Here is a 27,828-nt window from a genome sequence, read left to right as displayed (position 1 = left end):
ACTATGCAGTCCATCGAACATGCACCGCCAACAATCCCACCCAGCCCCTATTCCCGTAACCTCACGTATTTACCCTGCTAATCCCTCTAACCTACACATCTTGGGATACTAAGGGGCAATTTAGCATGGAAAAATCAACCTAACCCGCACATCTTTGGCCTGTGGGAGGAAACCCACGGAGACATGGGGAGAATGTGCAAACTCCACACAGTCACCCGGGGCCGGAATTGAACCGGGGTCTCTGGCACTGAGCACCTAACCTTTTATGTGATGACTCGCATTGCCCTTTATCTAATAATATAACAAGCAAAAGCAAATTTCTTACTAAAATCACAGTTAGGACAAAGAACAGTACAGCACAGGAAACAGGCCCTTCGGCCCTCCAAACCTGTGCTGATCATGTTTACCTATCTAAACCAACCACTTATATCCCTCTATTCCCCGTTTGTTTATATCAAACGGGGACCTATCAAGATAAGTCTTAAATGTGGTTAACATAACCACCTCAAACATCTCACTTGGCAGTGCATTCCAGGACGCCACCACCCTCTGTGTAAAAAAACTTCCCCTGCACATCTCCACTGAACCTTTCCCCCTTATCTTGAACTTGTGCCCCCTTATAATTGCCATTTCTATCCTGGGAAAAAGCTTCCAACTGTTCACCCTATCTATACTTCTCATCATTTTATAAACAGCCTCCATCTTTCCAGGGAGAACAATCCCAGTTTATTCAATCTCTCCTCATAGCTAATACCCTCCATGCCAGGCAACATCCTGGTAAACTTTTTCTGTACCCTCTCCAAAGCCTCCACATCCTTCTGGTAGTGAGGTGACCAGAATTGGACACAGTATTCCAAATGTGGCCAAACCAACATTTTATACAACTGCAACATAATTTGCCAACTTTTATACTCGATACCCTGTCCGATGAAGGCAAGCATATCATATGCTTTCTTCACCACCTTTCCATCTATGCTGCCACTTTTAAGGATCTGTGGGCCTGTACTTCCAGATCTCTGTGTGTGTCTCTATGCTCTTGATGGTTCTGCCATTTATTTTATAGCTCCCACCTGAATTGGATCTACCAAAATGCATCACATCTCATTTGTCCGGATTAAATTCCATCTGCCATTTCTCTGCCCAATTTTCCAGTCTATCTATATCCTGCTGTATTCCCTGACAATCTTCATCACTATCCGCAACTCCGCCAATCTTAGTATCATCTGCAAACTTGCTAACCAGACTAGTTACGTTTTCTTCCAAGTCATTTATATATATCAGCAGAGGTCCCAGCACTGATCTCTGCGGAACACCACTAGTTACAGACCTCCATTCAGAAAAACACCTTCCACCGCTACCCTCTGTCTTCTATGGCCAAGCCAGTTCTGAATCCATCTAGCTAGTTCACCCCTGATCCCGTGAGATTTAATCTTTTGCACCAGCCTACCATGAGGGACCTTGTCAAATGCTTTGACAACATCTACAGCCCTTCCCTCGTCAATCATTTTTGTCAGCTGCTTAAAAAACTCAATCAAATTAGTGAGACATGACCTCCCTCGTACAAAACCATGCTGTCTGTCACTAACAAGACCATTCAGTTCCAAATGTGTATAGATCCTATTCATAAGAATCTTCTCCAACAATTTCACTATCAATGACGTCAAGTTTACTGGCCTATAATTACCCAGGTTATTCCAGCTACCCTCCTTAAATAATGGGACAACATTGACTATCCATTCTCTGGGACCTCACCAGTGGCCAACAAAGAAACAAAGATTTCTGTTCGAGGCCCAGCAATTTAATCTCTTGTCTCCCTCAGTAATCTGGGATAGATGCCATCTGGCCCTGGGGATTTGTCTACCTTAATGCTTTTTAATTCACCTAACACTTCCTCCCTCATGATGATGACTTGTTCTAAAGGGTTTACACACCCCTCCGAGACACCATCAATCAACGTGTCCCTCTCCTTTGCGAATACTGATGCAAAGTACTCATTAAGGATCTCACCCACTTCCTTTGGTTCTACACATAATTTCCCTCCTTTGTCCTTAAGTGGACCAACTCTTTCTCTAGCTACCCTCTTGTTCCTAATATATGTATAAAATGCCTTGGGACTCTCCAAGGACATTTCGTGACCCTTTTTGCCCGCCTAACTCCCTGTTTGAGCTGGTTTCTACTTTCCCTGTGTTCTTCAAATGCTTCATCTGTTTTTAATTGCCTAGACCTCATGTATGCATCCTTTTCATGTAATTTGCTCCATAATTCACACTTTTAAGTGCATATGGCAATAACTTTGCAATAAGAGATATTAACAATTAAATAAAAATTAGACATTTGTAATAAATGAGTTACTCTTTATTCCTGACATTCAAATTTACCTTACAAAATTACCATGATAGTTAAAATCTCCTCAGTATCATTCTTGACTTTATTTCATAGATGGGAGGTCGGTGAAACCTGCCCGATACATTTAATACAAAACCAGTATTAGTGTTTTGCATAGCTTTATTTGGTACTCAACACTTATAAGTGGAATTACCGGAATAAATGACTTACTACACAAGCTTATGGGGATTATTTTTAGCATTACAGTAGATACTGATGTATTGTAGATGCATTCATTTATATACTCTCCCAAAATCTCAATCTTGACAATGGGAGAATTTTCTTTTTTTTAATATCTTCTCCCATTTATCAGTTAAACATGTATGGAATGATGCAGAACATTACTAATACCAAGGCTCTCCCAAACTCCTGGCACTGTGCTTTGAAAAACATCAGCTGTGATCTGAACCTTTGAAAAGAATGCATTAAGTGGGAATGGGAGTATCAGCTAATTTTTGTGGGTTGAGAATTCTACCATATAAAGTAACATCTGTCAGATATTAATTCCACATATACTCTATCTTCATTACAACATATTTTCTGGAAGATAAGTATTGTTCCTCTTATGGGGGATTGCAAATTTAATGTACAAAATGGAGCATGAGAGTCAAAAGCTAAAGTCAAGTTGACTTTGTTCTATAAATGGGAATCTCGTAATATGGTTGGGTGGAATATATTAGAATTAGAAAAACGCATAGGGTGATCTCACATCTCAACTTTTACTACTCAGTAGCATCAAACCAGTCATGCCCTTCAACTTTCCTCCTGCTATCCTACTCCTACTCCTGAACTAGCTGTAAATGCTAAGAACACCAATACAATGTAGTGTTGCACCAAATAACTCTGCTAACCGTAGAAAATTTTAGACCCGGGTTTGTGATAGGTTCCATGCTTTTAAAGTTGAGAAAGGGCACTCCATGCTGTAAACCTCTATGACTCTAAAAAGATGCTTCCTCCCCTTGCATCAATCACTTCACTGTAATTCAGAGATGTCTCCAGTTGATGGGCATATGAGTGTTAAAACTGTGGGCAGTTTAGTGTTACAGACTAAACAGATTCAGATTGCCAAAACATTGCTTAAATGGGTTTTAGCTAGCTCTTCTAACAACTGTTTTTAACATTTATGTTAAATTTGAACCTGCATTCTAATAACACACCACCCCTATAATTTTCTTTCCTGTCAACTAGCAAATATCAAACCAAATTACAAAATTTTATCTCTTGATTATTTATATTCAAGGCTGAGAAAAATAACAATCCTCATATTACATCATGCCAGTGACGCATTTCAAAATATCATTAACATGATTTACCAGTTCATGTTTACTTATTATCTCCACAGCAAACTGGAGTGAAAACAAGTCATTTGGCTAGCTGGGAATTTGTGATAAAAGTATCAAATACCAGAGACATTTCCCACATCAATACTTCCAACAAAAGGAACATGCAGTATTGATAGCAGTGGCTCGGTGATCTGTTGCCTGGTTACCTGCAGAACTGTCTCAGCATCTACAGAGCAAAAGAGATTTTATTCTTCTGAAGTCTTAGTCAAAAGCTAATTTTATTTTTAAGGGTACATTCTTAAGTGTATTCTACCCATGTTCCCTCTTGCAAATCCTTTAGATCACCTACTGCCTATATTCATCCCTAGTAAAACTAGCCTCCATTCAGCATCTAAAACATCAGCATGGCAGAAATCAAGAACTGACTAGAATCCTTCGTCGTAGCAGATGCTACGACAACGGATGAATGAACACCGCTCGACAATCACCAAGCAAGAGTGTTCTCTTCCTGTTGGGGAACCCTTCAGCGGTCACGGACATTCGGCCTCTGATCTTCGGTTAAGCGTTCTCCAAGGCAGCCTTCACGACACACGACAACGCAGAGTCGCTGAGCAGAGACTGATAGCCAAGTTCCGCACACGAGGATGGCCTCAACCGGGATCTTGGGTTCATGTCACACTATCTGTAACCCCCACAACTTGCCTGGGCTTGCAAAATCTCACTACCTGTCCTGGCTGGAGACAATACACATCTCTTTAACCTGTGCTTAACGCTCTCTCCACTCACATTGTCTGTACCTTTAAGACTTGATTACCTGTAAAGACTCACATTCCAACCATTATTTTATAAATTGAGTTTGTCTCTTTATATGCCCTGTTTGTGAACAGAACTCCCTGATGAAGGAGCAGCGCTCCGAAAGCTAGTGGCTTGTGCTACCAAATAAACTTGTTGGACTTTAACCTGGTGTTGTGAGACTTCTTACTGTGTTTACCCCAGTCCAACGCCGGCATCTCCACATCATAGAATCTTTTGTACATACTTATTAGATTTTTATTTAAACGTTGGAGAATTTGATAAGTTTATTACATACTTCCAGACTGGAGAATAAAATGTCTTGTAGCTATGCAGGCAAGAAAAGAAACATGACTGTAAGCATTCCTTTGGAGCATTAAAAAAAATTGGGTTTGTGTTTTTTTCCTAAGCAAGACAACAATACAACACTCAGATTTTAGAAAAATCAGCACCAAAAAATCAATGAGAGCTGAGTGTGTTAACACATTATTTGGTTTGAAACTAGGGCATACTGACTCTACCAGATGTAAGGAACAAAGAAAATTACAGCACAGGAACAGGCCCTTCGGCCCTCCAAGCCTGCACCGACCATGCTGCCCGACTTAACCAAAACCCCCTACCCTTCCAGGGACCATATCCCTCTATTCCCATCCTATTTATGTACTTGTCAAGACGCCCCTTAAAAGTCACTACCGTGTCTGCTTCCACTACCTCCCCCGGCAACGAGTTCCAGGCATCCACTACTCTGTGTAAAAAATCTGCCTCGTACATCTCCTTTAAACCTTGCCCCTCGCACCTTAAACCTATTTCCCCTAGTAATTGACTCTTCCACCCTGGGAAAAAGCTTCTGACTATCCAGACTCTTCAGAAAAATAAATTTAGCAACATTAACTGTACCTAACATTCTCCATATTTCACCACAAATCAGCATTTCACTGACAGACCATAAGAAATGATGTGGAGATGCCGGCATTGGACTGAGGTGGACACAGTAAGAAGTCTCACAACACCAGGTTAAAGTCCAACAGGTTTATTTGGTATCACGAGCTTTCAGAGCGCTGCTCCTTCATCAGGTGAGTGACCATAAGAAAACACTTGATTACTCATTATTGGAATGGGGATATGATTGCCAAGGGCAACATTTACATTTAATCACTTATTGCTTGATAAGTTGGTGGTGCGCTGCTTTCTTGAACTGTTGCAGTCCATGTGATAGAGGTGCTGCCGCAATACTGGTAGGTATGAAGTTTCAGGATTTTCATCCAACTACTATTGAAGGAATGGTGGTACATAAAAACATACATAGAAAATAGAAGCAGGAGTAGGGCATTCGGCTCTTCGAGCCTACTCCACCATTCATTATGATCACAGTTGATCATCAAATTCAATATCCTGATCCCACCTTCCCCCATATCACTTGATCCCTTTAGCCCCAAGAGCTATATCTGAAGATTCTTAGGAATAGGATCTATACACATTTTGAACTGAATGGCCTTGTCAGCAATAGACAGCATGGTTTTGTACAAGGGAGGTCATGTCTCACTAATTTAATTGAGTATTTTTGAGAAGGTGACAAAAATGATTGACAAGGGAAAGGCTGCGGATGTTGTCTATATGGACAAGGCATTTGACAAGGTCCCTCATGGCAGGCTGGTGCAAAAGACTAAATCTCATGGGGTCAGCGGTGAACTAGCTATGGATTCAGAACTGGCTTGGTGATAGAAGACAGAGGGTAGCAGTGGAAGGGTGTTTTTCTGAATGGAGGTCTGTAACTGGTGGTGTTCCGCAGGGATCGCAGGGATCAGTACTGGGACCTCTGCTGTTTGTAATATATATAAATGACTTGGAAGAAAACATAGCTGGTTTGATTCGCAAGTTTCCGGATGATACTAAGATTGGCAGAGTTGCGACTAGTGATGAAGATAGTCACGGAATACAGCAGGATATAGATAGACTGGAAAATTGGGCGAAGAAATGGCAAATAGAATTTAATCCAGACAAATGCGACATGATGCATTTTGGTAGATCCAATTCAGGTGGAAGCGATAAAATGAATGGCAGAACAATCTGGAGCATAGACACACAGTCTGGGAGCACAGATCCACAGATCCTTAAAAGTGGCAGCACAGGTGGAGGTGGTGGTGAAGAAAGCATATGATATGCTTGCCTTCATCGGACAGGATATTGAGTATAAAAGTTGGCAAATTATGTTACAGTTGTATAAAACGTTGGTTCAGCCACATTTGGAATACCGTGTCCAATTCTGATCACCGCACTACCAGAAGGATAATGTGGAGTTGCCGGCGTTGGACTCGGGTAGGCACAGTAAGTAGTCTCACAACACCAGGTTAAAGTCCAACAGGTTAATTTGGTAGCACGAGCTTTCGGAGTGCTGCTCCTTCATTAGGTGAGTGCATCCATTGTCATAGCGGCCTTGGAGAACGCTTACCCAAAGATCAGAGATTGAATACCCTTGACCGGCGAACAGAGTACCCTTCGTCGTCCAGTACTTCCCCGGAGCGGAGAAGCTACGACATCGTCTTCAGAGCCTTCAACATGTCATCGATGAAGATGAACATCTCACCAAGGCCATCCCCACACCCTCATTATTTGCCTTCAAACAACCGCGCAACCTCAAACAGACCATTGTTCGCCACAAACTACCCAGCCTTCAGGAGAACAGCGACCACGACACCACACAACCCTGCTATAGCAACCTCTGCAAGATGTGCCGGATCATCGACACGGATGCCATCATCTCATGTGAGAACACCATCCACCAGGTACACGGTACATACTCTTGCGACTCAGCCAACATTGTCTACCTGATACGCTGCAGGAAAGGATGTCTCGAGGCATGGTACATTGGCGAGACCATGCTGACGCTACGACAGCGGATGATTGGACACTGCTCGACAATCACCAGTCAGGAGGGTTCCTTTCCTGTCAGGGAACACTTCAGCAGTCAAGAGCATTCAGACTCTGATTTTCGGGTAAGCATTCTCCAAGGCGGCCTTCAAGACACACGACAGCGCAGAATCATTGAGTAGAAACTGATAGCCAAGTTCCGCACACATGAGGATGGCTTCAACTGGGATCTTGGGTTCATGTCACACTATCTGTAACCCCCATGACTTGCCTGGGCTTGCAAAATCTCACTAACTGTCCTGGCTTGAGACAATTCGCACCTCTTTAACCTGTGCTTAATCCTCTCTCCACTCACATTGTCTGCACCCATAAAGATTTGATTACCTGTTAAGACTTGCATTCCAACCATTATCTTGTAACTGAGTTTGTGTCTATATATGCCCTGTTTGTGAAACAAACTCATGTGATGAAGAAGCAGCGCTCTGAAAGCTCATGCGACCAAATAAACCTATTGGACTTTAACCTGGTGTTGTGAGACTACTTATTGCACCAGAAGGATGTAGAGGCTTTGAAGAGAGTGCAGAAAAGGTTTACCAGGATGTTGCCTGGTATGGAGGGTATTAGCTATGAGGAGAGATTGAATAAACTGGGATTGTTCTCCCTGGAAAGACAGAAGCTGACAGAAGGTTATAAAACGATGAAAGGTATAGATAGGGTGAGCAGTTGGAAGCTTTTTCCCAGAGCAGAAATGACAATTACAAGGGGGCACAAGTTCAAGATAAGGGGGGAAGGTTCAGTGGAGATGTGCGGGGGAACTTTTTTTTTTACACACTGCTAAGTGAGGTGGTTGAGGCAATTACGCTAGCCACATTTAAGACTTATCTTGATAGGCATATGAACAAATGGGGAATAGAGGGTTTTAAGCGGTTGGTTTAGATAGGTAAACATGATCGGTGCAGGCCTGTTCCTGTGTTGTACTGTTCTTTGTTAATTGTTTCTTAAAATCATACAACATTTTAGCCACAACTACTTTCTGTGGTCGTGAATTCCACAGATACACTACTCTCTGGGTGAAGAAATTTCTCTTCACCTCAATCCTAAAAGATTTAGCCCTTATCCTCAAACTATCACCCCTACTTCTGGACTCCCCCACCATCGGGAACATTCTTTCTGAATAATCCCGTCTAATCCTGTTCGACTTTTATAAAGTTCTATGAGATCCCCTCTCATTCTTCTAACTCCTTCTAATGAATATAATCCTGAGTGACTTAGTCTCTCCTCCTATAACAGCCCTGCCATCCCAGGAATCAGCCTGGTAATCCTTTGTTGCAACCCCTCTATAGCAAGGACATCCTTCCCCAGATAAGGGCACCAAACTGCACATAACACTCCAGATATGGCCTCACCAACACCCTATATACAACTGCAGTAAAAATTCCTATTCCTATACTCAAATCCTCTCACTATGAAGGCCAACATACCATTTGCCTTCTTTACTGTCTGCTGTACCTGCACACTTACTTTCAGCAACTAATGCACAAAGTCACCAAGGTCTCACTGAGTATCCACCCCTCTGAATTTACATCCATTCAAATAATAATCTGCTTTCCTATTTGTAATGCTATGTTCAAGTCAGGATAATGGACGACTTGACAAGGAGCACAAGAGGCAGAAATAATGTTATCGTGCGTCTGCAGCCTTGGTCTTTCCAGCTGGTGGAATTTGTGCGTTTGGGAGTTACAGCCACAGTATATCAATGATGAACTTTTGGAGCAATGGATGAGGTGTCAGTAAAGCGAACATTTTTGTCTCGAGTGATATTGAGCTTCTCATGTTGTTGTAGCTGCACCCATTCAAGAAAATTAAGAGTATCCCAAAGCGTTCCTGATTTATGCTCTATAGATGTTTGAGAGGCTTTGGCAAATTAGCAGTGAGCCACTTCTAAGGATAGACACTTAAAGATTAATTAGAATAAGCCGGTTGATATTATGTAGAATTTAAGTTTCCCAATGGATCAGGAGATAAATGCAGCATTCAAATTTGGTGCGAATGGTAGGAACCAAAAAGGTCTTGAACGTAATCCCAGGTTTACATTGAATTTGCTGGTCTTGAGCAATTAATTTGTATCTCTAAGCTAAAAATACATTTTTGGATTACAATCCATTGACTTTTGCTACAAAGTGCACATTTGCGCACTTCAGATAGGCCACGATCAAAGCTACAACACTCCTCAATCATAATGCCTGGAAACGACATAATTCGCCCTCACACGCAGAATTACTCACTAACTTCCAACCCATTTCCAACCCCTCTTTGCTCTCGTGTCCAAGAATGTGTTACCACCTTTAATGCCCACCTCTCCTGCACCTAATTGAAAAGGCTCTTATCAAAGTCACAAATAACTTCCTATGTGACAATGATGCACCATCCATTCTAAACATTAGAATCATAAAATTAAACATCCAACAGCGGGAAACCATTGCACCAATTCTGGTTCTTTAAGAGAGCTGTCCAATTATTTTGTGGATTGGGGATTGGCTATCTAACAGGAAGCAGAGAGTTGGAATAAATGGGTGCTTTTCTGGTTGGCAGTTGGTGACCAGTGGCGTGCCGCAGGGATCGGTGCTGGGGCTTCAACTGTTTACCATTTACATAGATGATCTGGAGGAGGGGACTGAGTGTAGGGTATCAAAGTTTGCTGATGACACGAAGATGAGTGGGAAAGCGAATTGCGTGGAGGACGTGGAAAGTCTGCAGAGAGATTTGGATAGGCTGAGCGAGTGGGCGAGGATCTGGCAGATGGAATATAACATTGGCAAATGTGAGGTTATCCACTTTGGAAGAAATAATAGTAAATTGGAATATTATTTAAATGGAGAAAAATTACATCATGCTACTGTGCAGAGGGACCTGGGGGTTCTTATGCACGAATTGCAAAAACTCAGTCTGCAGGTGCAGCAGGTGATCAAGAAGGCGAATGGAATGTTGGCCTTTATCGCAAGGGGGATAGAATATAAAAGCAGGGAGGTCTTGCTGCAACTATACAAGGCACTGGTGAGGCCGCAACTGGAGTAGTGTGCAGTTTTGGTCCCCTTATTTGCGAAAGGATATATTGGCCTTGGAGGGAGTGCAGAGAAGGTTCACCAGGTTGATACTGGAGATGAGGGGTGTAGCTTATGAGGAGAGATTGAACAGATTGGGTCTGTACTCGTTGGAGTTTAGAAGGCTGAGGGGTGATCTTATAGAGATATATAAGATAATGAAGGGGCTGGATAGGGTAGAGGTAGAGAGATTCTTTCCACTAAGAAGGGAAACCAGAACTAGAGGGCACAGCCTCAAAATAAGTGGGGGCCGGTTCAGAACAGAGTTGAGGGGGAACTTCTTCTCTCAGAGGGTAGTGAATCTCTGGAATTCTCTGGCCATTGAAGTGGTGGAGGCTACCTCATTGAATATGTTTAAATCACGGGTAGATAGATTTCTGATCGATAAGGGAATTAAGGGATATGGGGAGCAGGCGGGTAAGTGGAACTGATTCGCTTCAGATCAGCGATGATCTTGTTGAATGGCGGGGCAGGCTCGAGGGGCTAGATGGCCTACTCCTGCTCCTATTTCTTATGTTATGTTCTTACAATTAGCCTCATGCCATCCCACAGACCTGTAATTTTTCCTCTAAATATTTATTCAGTTTTCGTTTGAAAGTTTTTACTGAATTTGCTTTCACCAATGCGTTCCATATAATTTCTTCTTTCCTCAGGTCACCTCTGGTTCTTTTTCTAATTACTCTGTCAAAATCATTCATTTTGAATGCCTCTTAATGAGTCTCCCTTTAACCTTTTCTGCTGCAAGGAGAAAGCCCAAGTTTCTCTACTATCTCCTTGTGGCTGATTCTTCCATCCTGGTTTCATTTTGGTAAATCTCTTCTGCATCTTCTTTAAAGGTCTTCACACTCCTAAAATATGATGCCTAGAATTAGCCACTATATTATAGCTGGGGCCTAGCCAATGCCTCATCAAATTTCATCCTAATCTTCTGGCTTTTGCACTCTATGTCTCAAGAGACTCCAGATGTCTTTTCATCGTTTCCTGCCACCTTCAAAGACTTGTGTGCATGCACCCCCAGGTCTTTTTGTTCCTGGACCCTCATTAAAATTGTACCACTGAACTTATATTGTCTCTCCTCAGTTATCCTACCAAAATGAATCGCTTCACACTTCTCTGCATTATTTCATCTACCATTTGTCTGCCCATTTCACCAATTTGTCCACTTACACCTTGAAGTCTAATTCTATTATTCCCACAGTATACTGCATTTCCAAGTTTTGTGCTATTTGCAAACTTTGAAATTATGCCCAGTATCCCCAAGTCCACTTCTGTCCAGTCTTAAGAAACAGCCATTCACCACAACTCTCTATTTTCTCCCCCTTAACTAATTTTGTATCCATGAAGCTACTGCCCCCTTAAGCTTATGGGCTTCAATTTTGCTAACAAACCTGTTCAAAGAACAAGAACAAAGAAAATTACAGCACAGGAACAGGCCAAGCCTGCACCGACTATGCTGCCCGACTGAAATAAAGCCCCCTACCCTTCTGGGGACCATATCCCTCTATTCCCATCCTATTCATGTATTTGTCCAGACGCCCCTTAAAAGTCACTATCGTATCTGCTTCCACTACCTCCTCCAGCAGTGAGTTCCAGGTACCCACCACCCTCTGTGTAAAAAACTTGCCTCGTACATCTCTTTTAAACCTTGCCCCTCGCACCTTAAACCTATGCCCCAAGTAATTGATTCTTCCACCCTGGGAAAAAGCTTCTGACTATCCATTCTGTCCATGCCTCTCATAATCTTGTAGGCTTCTATCAGGTCGCCCCTCAACCTCCATCATTCCAGTGAGAACAAACCAAGTTTCTCCAACCTCTCCTCATAGCTAATGTTCTCCATGCCAGGCAACATCCTGGTAAATCTTTTCTGTACCCTCTCCAAAGCCTCCACATCTTTCTGGTAGTGTGGCGACCAGAATTGAACACTATATTCCAAATGCAGCCTAATGCGGTTCTATAAAGCTGCAACATAACTTGCCAATTTTTAAACTCAGTGCCCCGGCTGATGAAGGCAAGCATGCCGTATGCCTTCTTGACTACCTTCTCCACCTGCGTTGCCACTTTCAGTGACCTGTGTACCTGTACACCCAGATCCCTCTGCCTATCAATATTCTTAAGGATTGTGCCATTTACTGTATATTTCCTATCTGTATTAGACCTTCCAAAATGAGTTATCTCATACTTGTCCGGATTAAACGCCATCTGCCATTTCTCTGCCCAAGTCTCCAACCAATCTATATCCTGCTGTATCCTCTGATGGTCCTCATCGCTATCCGCAAATCCACCAACTTTTGTGTCATCCGCAAACTTTCTAATCAAACCAGTTACATTTTCCTCCATTTATATATATTACAAACAGCAACGGTCCCAGCACTGATCCCTGAGGAACAGCACTTGTCACAGCCTCCATTCAGAAACACACCTTTCCACAACTACCCTCTATGACCGAGCCAGTTCTGTATCCAACTTGCCAGCTCACCTCTGATCCCATGTGACTTCACCTTCTGCACCAGTCTGCCATGAAGGACCTTGTCAAAGGCCTTACCGAAGTCCATGTAGACAACATCCACTGCTCTACCCTCATCAATCATCTTCGTCACTTCCTTGAAAAACTCGATCAAGTTAGTGAGACACAATCTCCCCTTCACAAAACCATGTTGCCTCTTGCTAATATGTCCACTTATTTGAAAGTGGGAGTAAATCCTGTCTCAAAGAATCCTCTCCAATAATTTTCCTACCACTGATGTAAGGCTCACCGGCCTCTAATTACCTGGATTATTCTTGCTACCCTTCTTAAACAGAGGAACAACATTGGCTCTTCTCCAATCCTCTGGGACTTCCCCTGTATGTGGAGATGCCGAAGTTGGACTGGGGTAAACACAGTAAGAAGTTTAACAACACCAGGTTAAAGTCCAACAGGTTATATTGGGCTTTTGCTACCAAATAAACCTGTTGGACTTTAACCTGGTGTTATTAAACTTCTTTCTGTGACCTCCCCTGTAGCCAGTGAGGATACAAAGATTTATTTCAAGGCCCCAGCAATTTCCTCCCTTGCCTCTCTCAGTATTTCGGGGTATGCTGTCAACATTCATCACTTGACTCTTTCACTTGACCACCTTTAACTTGTAATTTTCCCAGCATCCAGTACGGGATGAGCAGAAATTTCCCCCAATAAAATATTGGGAAGAATAAAGCCTCTGTCTTCAGCATCTGCTTTGATCTCCCCCAACCATTGTTTCACCCCTCTCCCACCCATTTTCTGATGCCACAGTAGACTATTTGCAACCTCAACATCATACTTGACCCTGAGCCATCCTCTCCATCACCAAGGCTACCTACTTCACCTCAGCGACAAGACCCAACTCCACCCCAGCCTCTACCCATCTGCAGCTGAAACTCTCATCTACATATTTGTTCTCTTTCTAAAACTCTCCACTTTTAAAATGCCTCTGTTTTCAGTCATCTCCCATTATTTCCACGTGGTTCAATGTCAGATTTTGGCTGATATTGGTCCTCATGTGTTTGGGCCATTTGCCAATGTTAAAGGTGCAGTTTAAACACAAGTTGCCGAGGCATTCAGGGAGCTGCTTGGATTGGGAGAAAATTACTGTACCCAAGAAAAGCTCCCTTATAAAAACGCAACTTGCTGAGGTTCCCAGGGAACTCTGGGGAACATTACTGTACAAGGAAACAAGTTCCAAGACCACTCAATAAATACCTCAATTTTAATGAGTCAGTGGACATTGACTGGACATTAAAAATAAAGCAAAATACTATGGATGCTGGAAATTTGAAGCCAAGGTATTGTATGGGGAAAACAGAAAACACTGGAAAAACTCAGCAGGTCTGCTAGCATCTGTGGAGAGAGAAAAATTGTTTCTTTCTCACCAGGGACCCTGGTTCAATTCCAGCCTCGGGTGACTGTCTGGGTGGAGTTTGCATGTTCTCCGTGTCTACGTGGGTTTCCACCAGGTGCTCCAGTTTCCTCCCACACTCTAAAGACATGCAGGTTAGGTGGATTGGCCTTGCTAGATTGCCTGTTAGTGTTAGGGGACTAGCAGGGTAAATAGATGGGGTTAAGGGGATAGAGCTGGGTGGGATTGTGGTCAGTGCAGACTTGATGGACCAAATGGCCTCTTTCTGCACTGTAAAGATTCTATGGTTCTGCCAGGCCTGCTGAGTGTTTCCAGCATTTTTTGTTTTGACTTAACATTGTGTGTTAAAGTGTCATTATTCACATTTCATCTTAAAGTAAGACTGAAAGATCCGCACCTATGTGGCAACTTACCATTATCAGTGCAACCTGGGGTATCCAAACACTCTGTCACATGCCACCTGGGTGTTTCTATCAGCAACAGGGAGAAGGGCATTTGACAGATAGGGCAGTGACCCTCATGGACAGGCCTGGCTTTTCGGGGGATTTGTTTCCCTTCGGGACATTCAGACCTGTTCGGGGGGCTGCCGGCGGCTGGCTCTGGGGGTGTCGCGCTGCTGCTGCTGCTGGGGCTACTCGAGGCAGGAGGGCTTAGATCAGGAGCGGAGGCTGGCCCGCCATCTCTCGCAGGGTGACCGGCAGCTCTCCCCTGGGGCCGGCGCCGGGAGGGTGGTCTGGCTCCTTTACCCCGGCTCCTCGGCGGGCCTGGGCTGGGATCGGAGTTGCCCGGCCGCCTCACTCTGCGGACCGGGCGGTAGCCCCAGATAGCTGCCTCCTCGGCGCTGGCCATGGCGCAGGCGCAGCGCCAGTTGGAACGCCGAGCCGTTAGAACAACTGCGCTCGCGATCCCTCACAGCGGCCAAACGCCCCACTCCGATCCACAGATTCGACAATGGCCCTCCTATACCAGCCACAATAAAAATAAATCAACCATCAGTTCCGCATCCACCATCGATATCCGAGATGTGTAGATGGATCTGATTTTTTTTTTAGATTAACTATTTCAGAGCGGCGTGGCGAATGTGGTGATGAGGGCTCCCCCCCTGCTGCTGTCACTGGCTGTCTTCCTCCTCCCCCGCCCCAGCCCTGGACGGCATGGCGGCTGTGTCTGTGCTTCAGGCTCAGCTGGACGCCGCTTTACTGGAAGCTGCCGGTCCAGCCGATAAAGAACAACTTATCCTCCAGCACCTCACAAAGATAGATGGCAGGGAAACCGACTTAACGGTACCCGAGTTTGATCAAGGTGAGTTTCCCCCCAAACCAACCCCATAAACAGCAATAGGAAACCCGGACCGTTTATGTTTAAGGCAAATAACTTTGTGGAGACTCTGGCAAAGGGTCATCCTGACTCGAAACTTTGGCTCTATTCTCTCTCCACAGATGCTGTCAGACCTGCAGGAGATTTCCCAGCATTTTCTGTTGATGTTTAAAGGCTGTTTTCTTGTTATAGTTGACCTGTCAAAAGTTTTAAAACGTATTCATTAGTGCCACAAGTAAGCTTACATTAACACTGCAATGAAGTTACTTTCACAGTAACTTCATTGCAGTGTTAATGTCAGTACAATTTTCATATTTAAAGCGGGATTAACAGATTGGGAGTTGTTGATTCTAAAACAGAATACATCCTATTTAAATAAAACACTAAATACTGGTTTTCTGCCGCTGGAAAGTTTCCCCGCTGCAAGTTAACACACTCGCCAGTTTATCGTGTCCCTGTCTGGTATCGGACCAATTCAACACAACTCTTTCAAATTAACGGCAGGAACTGCATGATCGTTTCTTGCTTTTTAAAGTTTTTCTTTTGTCCAGCTAGTGTGTGTCATATGTACATCCAGACTGTGAAAACAAGATAGCAGGACGTGCAGTTCCTTTCTTCCACCCCCAACCGGAACATTTATCACACTGCGTATCTTCTGTTGTCCATTAACACAAAAACCACTTCCTAGAAGTGCGTCCACGAAGAGTGTTTGAGTGTCTGTTTATGTGGTATTCTACGCAGTCACCCAATGAGGAAGGGGAGAGGCCTGAAACACTGCTGAAACTATAACGTGAATGACAATTTATGTAGAATTGGCCTTAAAAGGTGAAACGTCACTGTGAACATTAAGGTGTGGAGTTCTTGCAAATAATTCTCCCTGGATCCTCGCTAACATTGTTCTTTCAACTCGGTCATAAGTGATCATTCGACTTCTGCTGTTTGTGGGGATCTTGCTGTAGTTTCTTGTCACCCTTGAGAAAGTGCTAAATGTACAAATTTTCTTGCCCGAATTCTCCTATGTAGTGTCCAGGTGCATTTTAATGCAGAATAAACATACCAAATGTTTGTGTCTGTTAGCCACGTCCAGCAGATTGTTCCAAATATGTATTATTGTCTTAAATTTACTTAATTTAAATTAATGACCTGTAGTCTGATTATAAACTGAATATTATTAGTGTTATGATAAGATTGTTCAAATATTGAAAACACTAAGTACAAATGATGAAGGTTTATCGTTGGTTTATTATAATTATTATGGTTAACAGTTTAAGTGTTTATTATAATTAAAACAATGTTACTCAACAACTCAACTTTTGCTGACAGCCTGTACTTTGCAGGCCAACAAGTTGGAACTAACCAGTTGGTTAATTGCAATTTTTCTTTTATGGGATATGGGCATCACTGACAAGGCCAATGTTTGTTGACCATCCCTAATTGAACTTAGTGGCTTCTGAGATCAGTTCAGAGCGCAGTTAAAAGTCAACCACATTGCTTTGGGTCTGGAGTCGCATATAGGCCAGACCAGGTAAGGACATTAGTGAACCAGATGGGTTTTTACAGCAATCGAAGATGGTTTCATGTTGCTTCCACAAACCCCAAGGTGTGAGCAGTGAACCCTATGAAACAACCAATCAACTGGAACAGCTGATAGAGGGACCCGCGGTGCAGCAACCGAAGAAGAAAGAATCGAATTGGACCACTCTGGAAGGCCACTGCCCCAGGCTCGACATATATGCTCAAGTCAGGAGATGTGCCAATGCCAGATTAATTAGCCGCACTCACAAGATAGGTCAGAACGTCACTCGAGCACAAAGTAACACCATCCACACTTTCAAGACCAACCGCAACATCATCATCAACCCAACAGACAAAGGAGAAACCATCATCATACAGAACAGACTATTGCAAAGAAGTGTACCAACAACTGAACAACCAGGAGCAGTACAGACAGTTACCCACCGATCCGACAAAAAAACACGCCCGCCAACTGAACAGACTGATTAAGACTCTCAATCCAGACCTTCAGAGCATCCTATGCGCTCTCATCCCACGTACTCCCTGTGTTGGGGACTTCTACTGCCTCCCAAAGATACACAAACCCAACACACCCGGGTATCCCATCATATCAGGTAACAGGACTCTGTGTGAGAATCTCTTGGGTTACATCAAGGGTATCCTGAAACCCATCGTACAAGGAACCTCCAGCTTCTGTCGCAACACTACAGATCTCTTACAGAAACTCAGCACCCATGGACCAGTCGAACCAGGATCGCTCCTTGTCACAATGGACATCTCAGCACTCTACGCCAGCATCCTCCACGATGACAGCATCACTGCAGCAACCTCAGTACTCAACACCAACAAAGCCAATTTCCAGACGCCATCCTACAACTCATCCACTTCACCCTTGACCACAAAGCCTTCACTTTTGACAATTAGTTTTTCATCCGGACACATGGCACAACCATGGGGACCAAATTGCACCCCAACACGCCAACATCTTCATGCACAAGTTCAAGCAAGACTTCTTCGCCACACAGCACCTCCAACCAATGCTTTACACCAGGTACATTGATGACATTCCTTTCCTTTGGAATCACTGAAACAACGACACGAGGACATCAGCAAATTCCATCCCACCATTAGGCTCACCATGGACTACTCTTCAGAATTGGTCCTATTTTTGGTAACGCATTTCCATCAAGGACGGACACCTCAGCACTTCACTCTACCGGAAGCCCACGGATAACCTCACGATGCTCCACTTCTCCAACTTCCACCCCAAGCACGTTAAAGAAGCCATCCCCTACAGACAAGCCCTGCATATACACAGGATCTGCTCGGACAAGATGGAATGCAATGGACACCTACGATGTTGAAAGATGTCATCGTAAAAACAGGATATCATGTACAACTCATCGATCAACATTTCTAATGTGCCACAGGGAAAGACCGTAACATCCTCCTCAGGAGACAACAGGGTACCCTTCATTGTCCAGTACTTCCCTGGAGTGGAGAAACTATGCCAGGTTCTTCACACCATTCAGCATGTCATCAATGACGACGAACATCTTGCCAAGGTCATCCCTACACCTTCACGAATTGCCTTCAAACAGCTGCCTAACGGCAAACGGACCATTGTTTGCAGCAAGTTACCTCACCCTCAGGGGAACCGCGACCATGACAGTACACAACCCTGCCATGGTAACCTCTGCAGGTCAGGCCAGATCATCGACACAGATCAAACAGGGGAACACCACCAACATGGTACGTGCTCATCTGACTTGGCCAAAGTAACCTACCTCATGCACTGCAGGAAAGGTTTCCCCAGGGCATAGTACATCAGCGAGACCATGCAGACACTATGGATGAACAGACACCATGCAACAATCGCCAGCAGGAGTGTTCCCTCCCAGTCGGAAAACACTTCAGTGGCTAAGGACATTCTGCCCCTGATCTTTGGGTAAGCGTTCTCCAGGGCGACCTTTAAGAGACACGACAACGCAGAATCACGGAACAGAAACCGATAGTCAAGTTCCGTACTCAGGAGGACGGCCTTAACCGGGATCTTGGGTTCATGTTGCGCTACATGTAACCCCACCATACTGTTCTGTGGGGGGAAATATTTTCCTAACTGTCCTGTTTTGACACCATGCGCTACTTGATTACGATGATCTCTCCACCTAAATTAGTTTGCACCATCCTACTCTGATTATTTGTAATGATCTCTCTGCCTTAAATTATCGGTTCTTAGGTCTTCCCTTCACTTGTTATACAGCCTGTCGACACTTTACACATACTGATTATACTTAACTGCTTGCATTTATCTATTAGCACTCGTGATTACCTGCAAAGACTTGTTATTCAGCCGGCCTACATTGCACTACACTGTCTTTTGATACTCTTGATTACCTGTGAGTGTTGGACTATGAGTGACCATTGTCTATATATTCTGTGCCTGCGCTCCTCTCTCCACTTCACCTGATGAAGGAGCAGCGCTCTGAAAGCATGTGATTTCAAATAAACCTGTTGAACTATAACCTGGTGTTGTGTGACCTCTCAGAAATACACTTATTTGTTAAGAGAATTAAGTTCTTGGATTCAAACTGATATTATTACATTGGGTTAATCTAATCTATAGTTTTTAGTATTTTGAATGTTGTAATGTGGGTTCCTTTAACTCTTCAAATTGCTTTTCCCTTCAGCAAATGTATATGTTTTTTAGTTGCGGCGATTAAATAGAACAACCTGACCAGTGTAGTGTAACGTCAGTATCACCTAGAATCATAGAATGGTAACAGCTTGGAAGGAGGCTGTTTGGCCTGTTGTGTCAATGTCAGCTCTCTGCAGGAACAACTCAGCCGTTCACCTCTTCTACCTTCTCCCCATAGCTCTACAACTTTTTATTTTCAGATAATTATCCAATTCCCTTTTAAAAGTCACAATTGATTCTGCCTCCACCCACACTCTCAAGCAGTGCATTTGAGATCCTAATCACTCGCTGTGTTTTTCCTCATGTCATCTTTGGTTTTCATCTTAAATCAGTGTCACCTGGTTCTTGGTTTTCCACTAACGGAAACAGTTTCTCCCCATCTGCTGTGTCCAGACCACTGATGATTTTGCACACTATCAAATCTCCTCTTATCGTTTCTTCTACTCCAACTTCTCCAATCTATCCACACAACTGAAGCCCCTCGCCTCTAGAACCATTCTCATAAATATTTTCTGTAGCCTCTCTAATACCTTGATGCCCTTCCTGAAGTGTGGTGTCCAGATTTGGACACACTACTTCAGTTGAGGCCTAAGCAATGATTTATATGAAAAAAAGTAATGGCCCAAATCTCCCTATCCAGAGCAGCAAAATTTGTACTTAAATCTGTGATGTGTGTCAGGATCCTGCAGAAGTTCATGCACTGCAATTGCCCTGGAAGTTTAAACTTTCAGTGGTCTGATTTGTACTGCCATGGACACTGCGCAAATGTCTTTGACACTGAACTCGGTGTCAGAGACTTAGGCTAGATATACTGGACTTACTTACATACTTACCTTGAAAATGTCATACTGATTAATACCTGGTCTAACTCCATGATAGCCACTGTAACTGAACTGAGCATCTTAACCCCCAAACCCAACCCGACTAATCCCTCCCAACATTTTAAGTGCTATGGTTGGAGGAACAAATGCCAACAAAATTGTCTCCCATTTTTGGCTTTGGATTTTTCAACAAAAGTTAAGGTGTTGAGGTTTGCAGACTGTGATCTCTGTAGCCATTTCAGATATATATCTCAAAGTGTTTGGGAGCTAGTAATCCTAATGTTTATTCCTCCATAATGGAATAGTATTATGGGTGTTTTCTCAATTTTTGGGGGAAATACCTGATTGGTCTCTCTATGCCTGATTCATCTTCCTGGAGTAGGACAGTCCCTACTCTGAGGTCAGTAGCATGGTTGGCTACTTTAAATGCTTTGTTTAAGTCTGGAACTGCCAGGACCAGTTCATTTGATACAATGGGTTTCTGCTTCTCAAAAGCTGTTGGCACCTCTCTGTTCACACAATCTTTTTTTTGTAAGTGGAGCAGCAAAATCCTGAAGTTAGGGACAAACTTGTGGTCAAAAGCATACATCCCTAAGAATCTCAATATTTCCCGTTTATTTCTGGAGATCCGAAGATTCACTACGCCTGTATCTTGCAGCTTTGGGTAGCACTTGTCCTTGACTCACCACCTATGCTAAATAGGTCACCTGAGCCATAGCGAACTTGCTTTTTGGGAGGTTGACTGCTGACTAACCTTTTTGACCGAGGGCTTACAGTTATTTTAGGTGAGTATGCAGGTGTCACTCTGCACCGACAGGCTGTGTAAATACACTACACAGTCAGATAAGCCCATCACTACCTGATTCATCAGCCTTTGTAAGGTGGCTAGGGCATCTGAGTCTAAACGGTATGACTCAACACTGATATAACCCATCTGCAGTTACGAAGGCTTTGCTCAGTTGCCAGTATCCCTTTAATAAATTGATCTTAGTGATGTAGACTGGATTATCTACTCAATCTATGCAATCTTCCAGCAGGAGATCAGGTAGTAGTTTGCTTTGCTTTGATTACTGAATTAATCTTTCAGTGATCAGTGTAGAGGCTTGTACAGCCATCTGTCTAAGGCATGTACACAACTAGGGACAGGGCTCGATTAGCTTGTGCTCTAGTATATATTTGATTTTCTGTACCTGGGTCAATTTTCTGGACCTAGATAGTAGGGATTGTGTTTAATGAGAGGGGTCTCTTGCACATCCACATCATGTGGGGCCTGGCTCATCTCCTACAGATGCTGTTAAATGCAATGAGCAGACTTGCCGAATCGTTCTTTGATCCACATTTAAATGGGTGAATATTGTGTCTAATTTCTGTAACATATCTGTGTTTGCTAACCAGCCAGTAGGGGGTTCACGCAGGCCTTCGTCTAATTCATTATCACTATCCCTTTCGTCCTCCAATTCTTTTGTTCACTGACAGACGGTTATCTGCTTGTCCTCTTCCTAGCTGTGGTTTGCTTTAACATGTTGGTATGATACAGTTGGAGTTTTTCTCACTATAGTCTGGGGTGTTAATTAAATAGTTTATCTCCCCTCAGTGCTTTGACAGCACCACTACCTGGGAGATCATTTTCCAATCCCTAATCTGCAGGTCTGTGAGGGGGGGGCCTCTACATCCTCATCAGTACCTCATTTTTAAAATAACAGCACTCCACGACTCCCTCTACTTCAGCTTTGGTTTGGGCAATCTGTGCTAACCCTTTTAGCACCCGATCAGCTTTACTGACCTGCGGCCTATTTGACCATAGACCAGGTTTCTCTACAGTCAGGAAAATGCCATGGACCTCCTGTAGCTGCCCCATCTTCCTAACCATGTGCTGCTTCTCTAAGACCACCAGGGATGCTACCACTTTTGATTCTGCCAAGTAATTTCGGAGGATCAGGTAAACTGGGGACAAATCCCACAGTCATTGGTCTTGAAATAAGGTCACACTCCAAATGCACCTTGTATAAAGGTATGGGTATGTATCTCCCCTTGATACCCTTTACCAGCACTTTGGTCTGTACTGGACTCTCTGTGGGGAAAAGTCTCTTCCCCGTAGTTGAAATTGGCTGTTCCCACTATCCCTCAGTATGACCTTGGCTCTAGGGAAATGAGGATGCCTTTCCCTCTACAAAATCCTTGTAACTTCGAGGAACTTCACTAGTCCAAATTGCACTTACAGAAATTTGCTGCTATAGTCAAAGTAACAGTCTGATCTACTGTGTTCTCGGCCTGACTCTCTTTTTCTGCACATGGCCTGTGTTCCTCAATAAATCCTACCTGTTTGCCCCATAAGTTCCAATAATCAGCACAAAGGTGTCAGCCTTATGGCAGTTGAAACACACAGGCTTCCAAATACCACTCCTTTTCTCAGCACCATCCTTTCTGGTCTGAGGAGGGGTTCCTGTGTTTCCAGCTGTCCATCTCTCCAATAGGTGCTTGGCTTCCTATCATTTTCAAGTTCCTGGAGATGAATGGGGAAGGGTTTCCTTTGGGATGAGGGCTTGTAGGCAAGCTCAAAATCATCAGCCAGGGTTGCTGCCTGCCTGGCCCCACCCACTTTCCTCCTCTCTCAATGCGTTTTTTAAAGGGAGATGGAGTGAATTTTTGAAGTCTTCAAGAAGACATTTTTTTCTAAGATTCTCATACATGGCATTGACCTTAAGCACTCATATCGACTGATAGAATGTGAGCTGCTTAAATCATTCAAATTCGATGTACGTCTGGTCCTATTGTTTTCAGAGGGTACAAAATATCTGATTGTATATGCACTAAAAGTAGCCTTCCGATCTCTGCTCTCTAGCTTGGTAAACAGTTCTTAAGAGTCTTACTGGCTGTATATTCCTGAGGAATTTGATTACTATATTTGCAATCATTGCTTTGCAGAAGAGGTAATTACATTTTGATATCTTATCTCAGAAACTTTTGAGGAGTTTCCAGATAGCCAGCAGGAGATGGGAGCTTTCACGTTCCCCAGGAAGTTTGAGGGTCTGTTCCTTTTCATCCCACTTGGGTGGAATATGAGGTTAATCTTTTGAGCTGACTGGCATTCCCTCCATTATCTGAACAGAATTACAATATGTTAAAAGCCAGCCAGAAAAAGGAATTAAAGTTTTTTAAAACACTATAACGAATATGTTAGAAAGAGAGCCAATGATACATTCACAATTCAGCGGTATGTGAAAGATATAACTTAAATATCAACACAAAATAGAGACAAATGTGGTGCAAAAAGGACTTGCATTTATATCGTGCCTTTCAGAACAATAGGACATAAATTGCTTTACAGTTAAATAGGTACTTTTAATGTATAGCTATTAATTATATTGTAAGAAGCATGGCAGCCAATTTGCACACAGCAAGCTTCCACAAACAATAATGTAGTAATGACCTGATCATCTGTTTCTTTGGTGAGGTTGATTGAGGAATAAAGATGTGTATAGAAGTTTGGCTTTTAGTTTGGGGGTTGAAAATTTTAAATGTAAAGTAATTGAAACTTGAGTTCAGTAATTGCCAGAACATCTAAAGTAAGTGCAAATCAAAGTCCTTTTCTGTGTATTTACAAGGTTTGCGTTAGGTGGGAATTGTAAACAGTGAAACAGGGGAAATGCTCTGTCTTTGGTGGAAATGTAAATTATTCTGTAGCTCCCCCAGGTCAAGAACCTCTAGCGGGTTTCTTGATAGAACCAGTGAATCTGCAGCTGCCAGTTATCCCCATTAGAGATCTAGCTTATTCATGTGGATCCTAGGATCAGAGTGGTTTTGGAGGTAAAAGATAATCAGTTTAAATTTCTATTTGGGAGCATCCCAGCCTTATTTCTGTGGAAATAAGTTAGTCGGGGAAGTACCCTTTTATTTTAGTTTTATTTGTGCATTTTCTCACACAAATCAGCAGTCAGCTTAGGAGTAGCAGTGAAACAGGCAGAGAAAGAATCTACTGGAGTCTTCTAAGCACTGTGGGCCATAGCAGAGGGCTATTAGGAACCAGTGGTGTTTCTAATTTAAAAGCCACAATTCAAAAATATGAGTGAAGTCCATGCTTGAGCTGTGAAGTGCACAATCATGAGGTTGAAGAATATGAAGGTCACATAGCCAAATGCCAGTGGAAGGATCCTAAGAGATCTTGTACCTCGGAGAATAGCTGGAACACTGAGGAGAAATCAAAGTGAATTGCAGAAAGATGTGGCATACCTTGGTTTGGCTCTAAGAGAAAGGATTTAACCCTCAAGATCCTATTAAGTATAGAGCAGCTCGTGGGTTGGAGGTAAAAAGGGGATCTAGCACTCAACTAATTACAAAATATACTGTTAAGTGAGTAATGTTTATTTTGTTTAACTCTGATATAGGAAAATGTTTTGTTTGAAATGTGAAATCTAACTAGCAGTTCAAATTTCTCTTTAAACTGTCACTGGTCTCTACGGAGATTGTAATAGATAAATTAATTGGGTTTGAGAGCATTTTTATAGCTGGGTTACGTTAATTGTAGGAGGCTGAGGTGATAGGTTTTATGTTCAAATTAGTATGCTGCTCCGACATTTTAGCATGAAGAAGTGTTGAAGCAAGTGAAGTAATGCCAAATATGTGCTAGATGTGCTAAATTTAAGAAAACAGTCAGAAATTGCTAACAAAAGATTCTAACTTGAGAAATGTATCAAGTAATTTTCTTACTGGTACAATTTAGTTAACTTTAACAGATTGTCCCAAGAGACGTCTTTAAAATTCAGAATAATTTAAAATTTCCATCCTCAGGCTTTTTGGATTCGTGATTACCTCTTACAAATGTTGTGGTTGATGGTTTGATTTAAAAAAATGTCTGTGCTTGGCTGTAATTAATTACGCTTTGAGCTTAAAACTCATTCATTTATGAATATATGAAATTCACTTAAAATTTAGTCAAATTGATTTGGAAATTTTTTGCATAGTCAGTGAGCAAAATTGAATTGATATATCTGAAGTCAAGCACAACATTGCTTGGTGACAAACACAAATTATCAGAATCACTGGTGTTTGAAATGATTAATATTCATACCTGCACAACAAAATATTCATTACACAGAGATAAATTTGGAAGAAACAATCTTAAAACCACAAGCTGCAGTTCTCTGACGGTTTCTAGTACAGCTGACATCATTGTAGGAAAATATATATTGTTTCATTTAACTTCAGCTATAGAATTTAATTTTTCTCGTGTGGCAGTTTGACAGCCATAATTGTATTGTCTATATATTCTATTTTTTATTTTATAAATTAATGTTTGTAAGACATTTGGATTAAAACATGAGTAGGGCTGACCTCCTCAGTAGACTGCCCATTCCCCCACCTGGATGGACAGTCCCAGTCGTTGGCCTCCCTCCCTCCCCCCCCCACCAAGCCTGACTGCAGAGTGACAGCCGGACATCCCCCACCCCCACCGATCGCACCCCGCCCCCCAAATCAGCTCCTGCCCCCATCAAGCCCCATCCCCTTGGCACTGCGCCATGCCCAGTGGGCATTTGCTCTTTGCTCCTTGGACAGTGCCAGGGGGCCCAGATGAGCACTGCCAAGGTGCCAATTCCCAGGGGGCACCCCCTCCCCCTGCTGCATGGCCTTTTGGGGGGCCCCAATTGCTCCCCCCCTTCACTCCAGCGGGGTCGGGCTGCAAGCTCCCCACAAGTGGGGAGCTATAGTAATCCATCCCCGCTGGAGTGAAATACCCATGGCCGGGGGGGGTGGTGGGGGGAGGCATTTAAAATATATTAAATGAAGGCACGCAGTTCCATGCCTATTTCTGACGCAGAGCTGATGGCGCCGGAAATCTGCCGCCGGGAAACACGCTGTGGGCCGGATGTCCAGTGCGGATTACACTAATCCGGCCCCGTTTAAATTCCCGGCATGCTGCGCTAAAAAAAATCAGCGCAGTGGGGTGAGAGAATCACCCCGAGACCTTCTAACATTATTTAGGTCATTCTTTTGTGCACATCGTGCAAACATTTTAACAATTTTTGGAGATAGGACAGTATTGAAGGCTTTCAATTTATTGCTTGAAGTTTTAAAAGAATCTGCAGATCATCTTTTTTATTTACATCATAAGAACTGGTAGCCTCAATGTTATTTTTGCCGTAGAAACCGGGCCAATATATACTTTTTTGAGAGTACGTGAACTCTCGCGAACTCTTCATAAGAGTGGTGTTTTATTCATTTTAATTTGCATATGAAACAGTCCCATTTACATTACCAGCTAAATATGCCAATCAGTTTCCTCTGTTAAGCTTTTCGAAATACCTGTTTGCGTTAAACCCACCAACTGCCTTTCTGTGACAGGAGTTTGACTCTTATTGGATATTCTCTTCTCTCTCTTTCCAAATACTTTACTTTGTTTAATCCTTTCAAGAAGCATGCACATCTTCTCATTTTTAAGTCTTGTATAGGCTACACCAGGAATGTTATCATGCCTTTTCTCCTGTCTGTTGCTGACAAACCCCACTCTGTGTTCCATTCATTTTCTGTTCAATGTCTGATTTTCCGCACTTGATTTTTAAAATATCTCATTTGAGTTACTATTATCCTACAAAGATACATTATTATCCTGTAAAATGCATTACATTTTAGCAACCTGCATATAAGTGGGCATGTGGATATTCTTTTGTACAGATTTAACTCTACAGCACATATGCTAACTGAGAGCAATCTGAAGCGTCTGTTCACTTTTATGGAACAAAATCAGCATGCATTATTTTCACAATAGTTTAATATTTATCTGTTATTTCCATTTTTGAAGTAGACTAGCCAGGAGCAACACTGGAGTAAGGGAGGGGGAGATGGGAGTAGCTGGGAGGAATGTGGAAAGAGTTGTGATTAATGTTTTTGGAGGAAGAAAAACCAGGCAGAACACTCTGAAAAGCGAGAGGGAAGCTGGGAGCTGTGCTTTGCAGCAGTTAGATGCAATTGACCTGTTGAAAACGCTGGTGGCAGCATTTAGAACAAACTTAATGATAGAAAATTGGACTTCCATTAGGGTTTATGCAAGAAGAGGTGCGAATGATGAATAATTTGAAAGTGAGGACTGGTGTAGAGAACCCTACGCGGAATCTTGGCCATTAATGAAAAGCTTGCAAGACATTTCAATGTGGTATGGGGAAGGTGTATATAAAAGGCATA

The 27,828-nt window shown here is 42.9% G+C and overlaps 2 protein-coding genes across 5 annotated transcripts in view; one reads left to right on the top strand and one right to left on the bottom strand.

Moving 5' to 3' along the window:
- Positions 1-15,301, bottom strand: part of dclre1a (DNA cross-link repair 1A (PSO2 homolog, S. cerevisiae)) — a 49,580-nt gene extending 34,279 nt beyond the window's left edge. Inside the window, exon 1 of one of the 2 annotated variants that reach the window (XM_078223257.1) lies at positions 14,715-15,301. In XM_078223257.1, coding sequence (XP_078079383.1) covers positions 14,715-15,150 — 436 coding nt within the window. In that variant the 5' untranslated portion in view covers positions 15,151-15,301. Of the gene's footprint in view, positions 1-4,650; positions 4,770-14,714 lie in introns of those variants that run through there. The other variant, XM_078223258.1, reaches the window with a different exon arrangement.
- nhlrc2 (NHL repeat containing 2) overlaps positions 15,241-27,828 on the top strand; it is a 67,495-nt gene continuing 54,907 nt past the window's right edge. Inside the window, exon 1 of one of the 3 annotated variants that reach the window (XM_078223264.1) lies at positions 15,241-15,603. In XM_078223264.1, the coding sequence (XP_078079390.1) occupies positions 15,456-15,603 (148 nt within the window). In that variant the 5' untranslated portion in view covers positions 15,241-15,455. The remainder of the gene's footprint in view (positions 15,604-27,828) is intronic. The other 2 variants (XM_078223265.1, XM_078223266.1) reach the window with 2 other exon arrangements.

The sequence above is a fragment of the Mustelus asterias genome, chromosome 11, assembly GCF_964213995.1.
Source record: "Mustelus asterias chromosome 11, sMusAst1.hap1.1, whole genome shotgun sequence".
Lineage (NCBI taxonomy): Eukaryota > Metazoa > Chordata > Chondrichthyes > Carcharhiniformes > Triakidae > Mustelus > Mustelus asterias.
The sequence above is the reverse complement of the archived record's forward strand: the minus strand, read 5'-3'. Positions and strand labels throughout refer to the sequence as shown.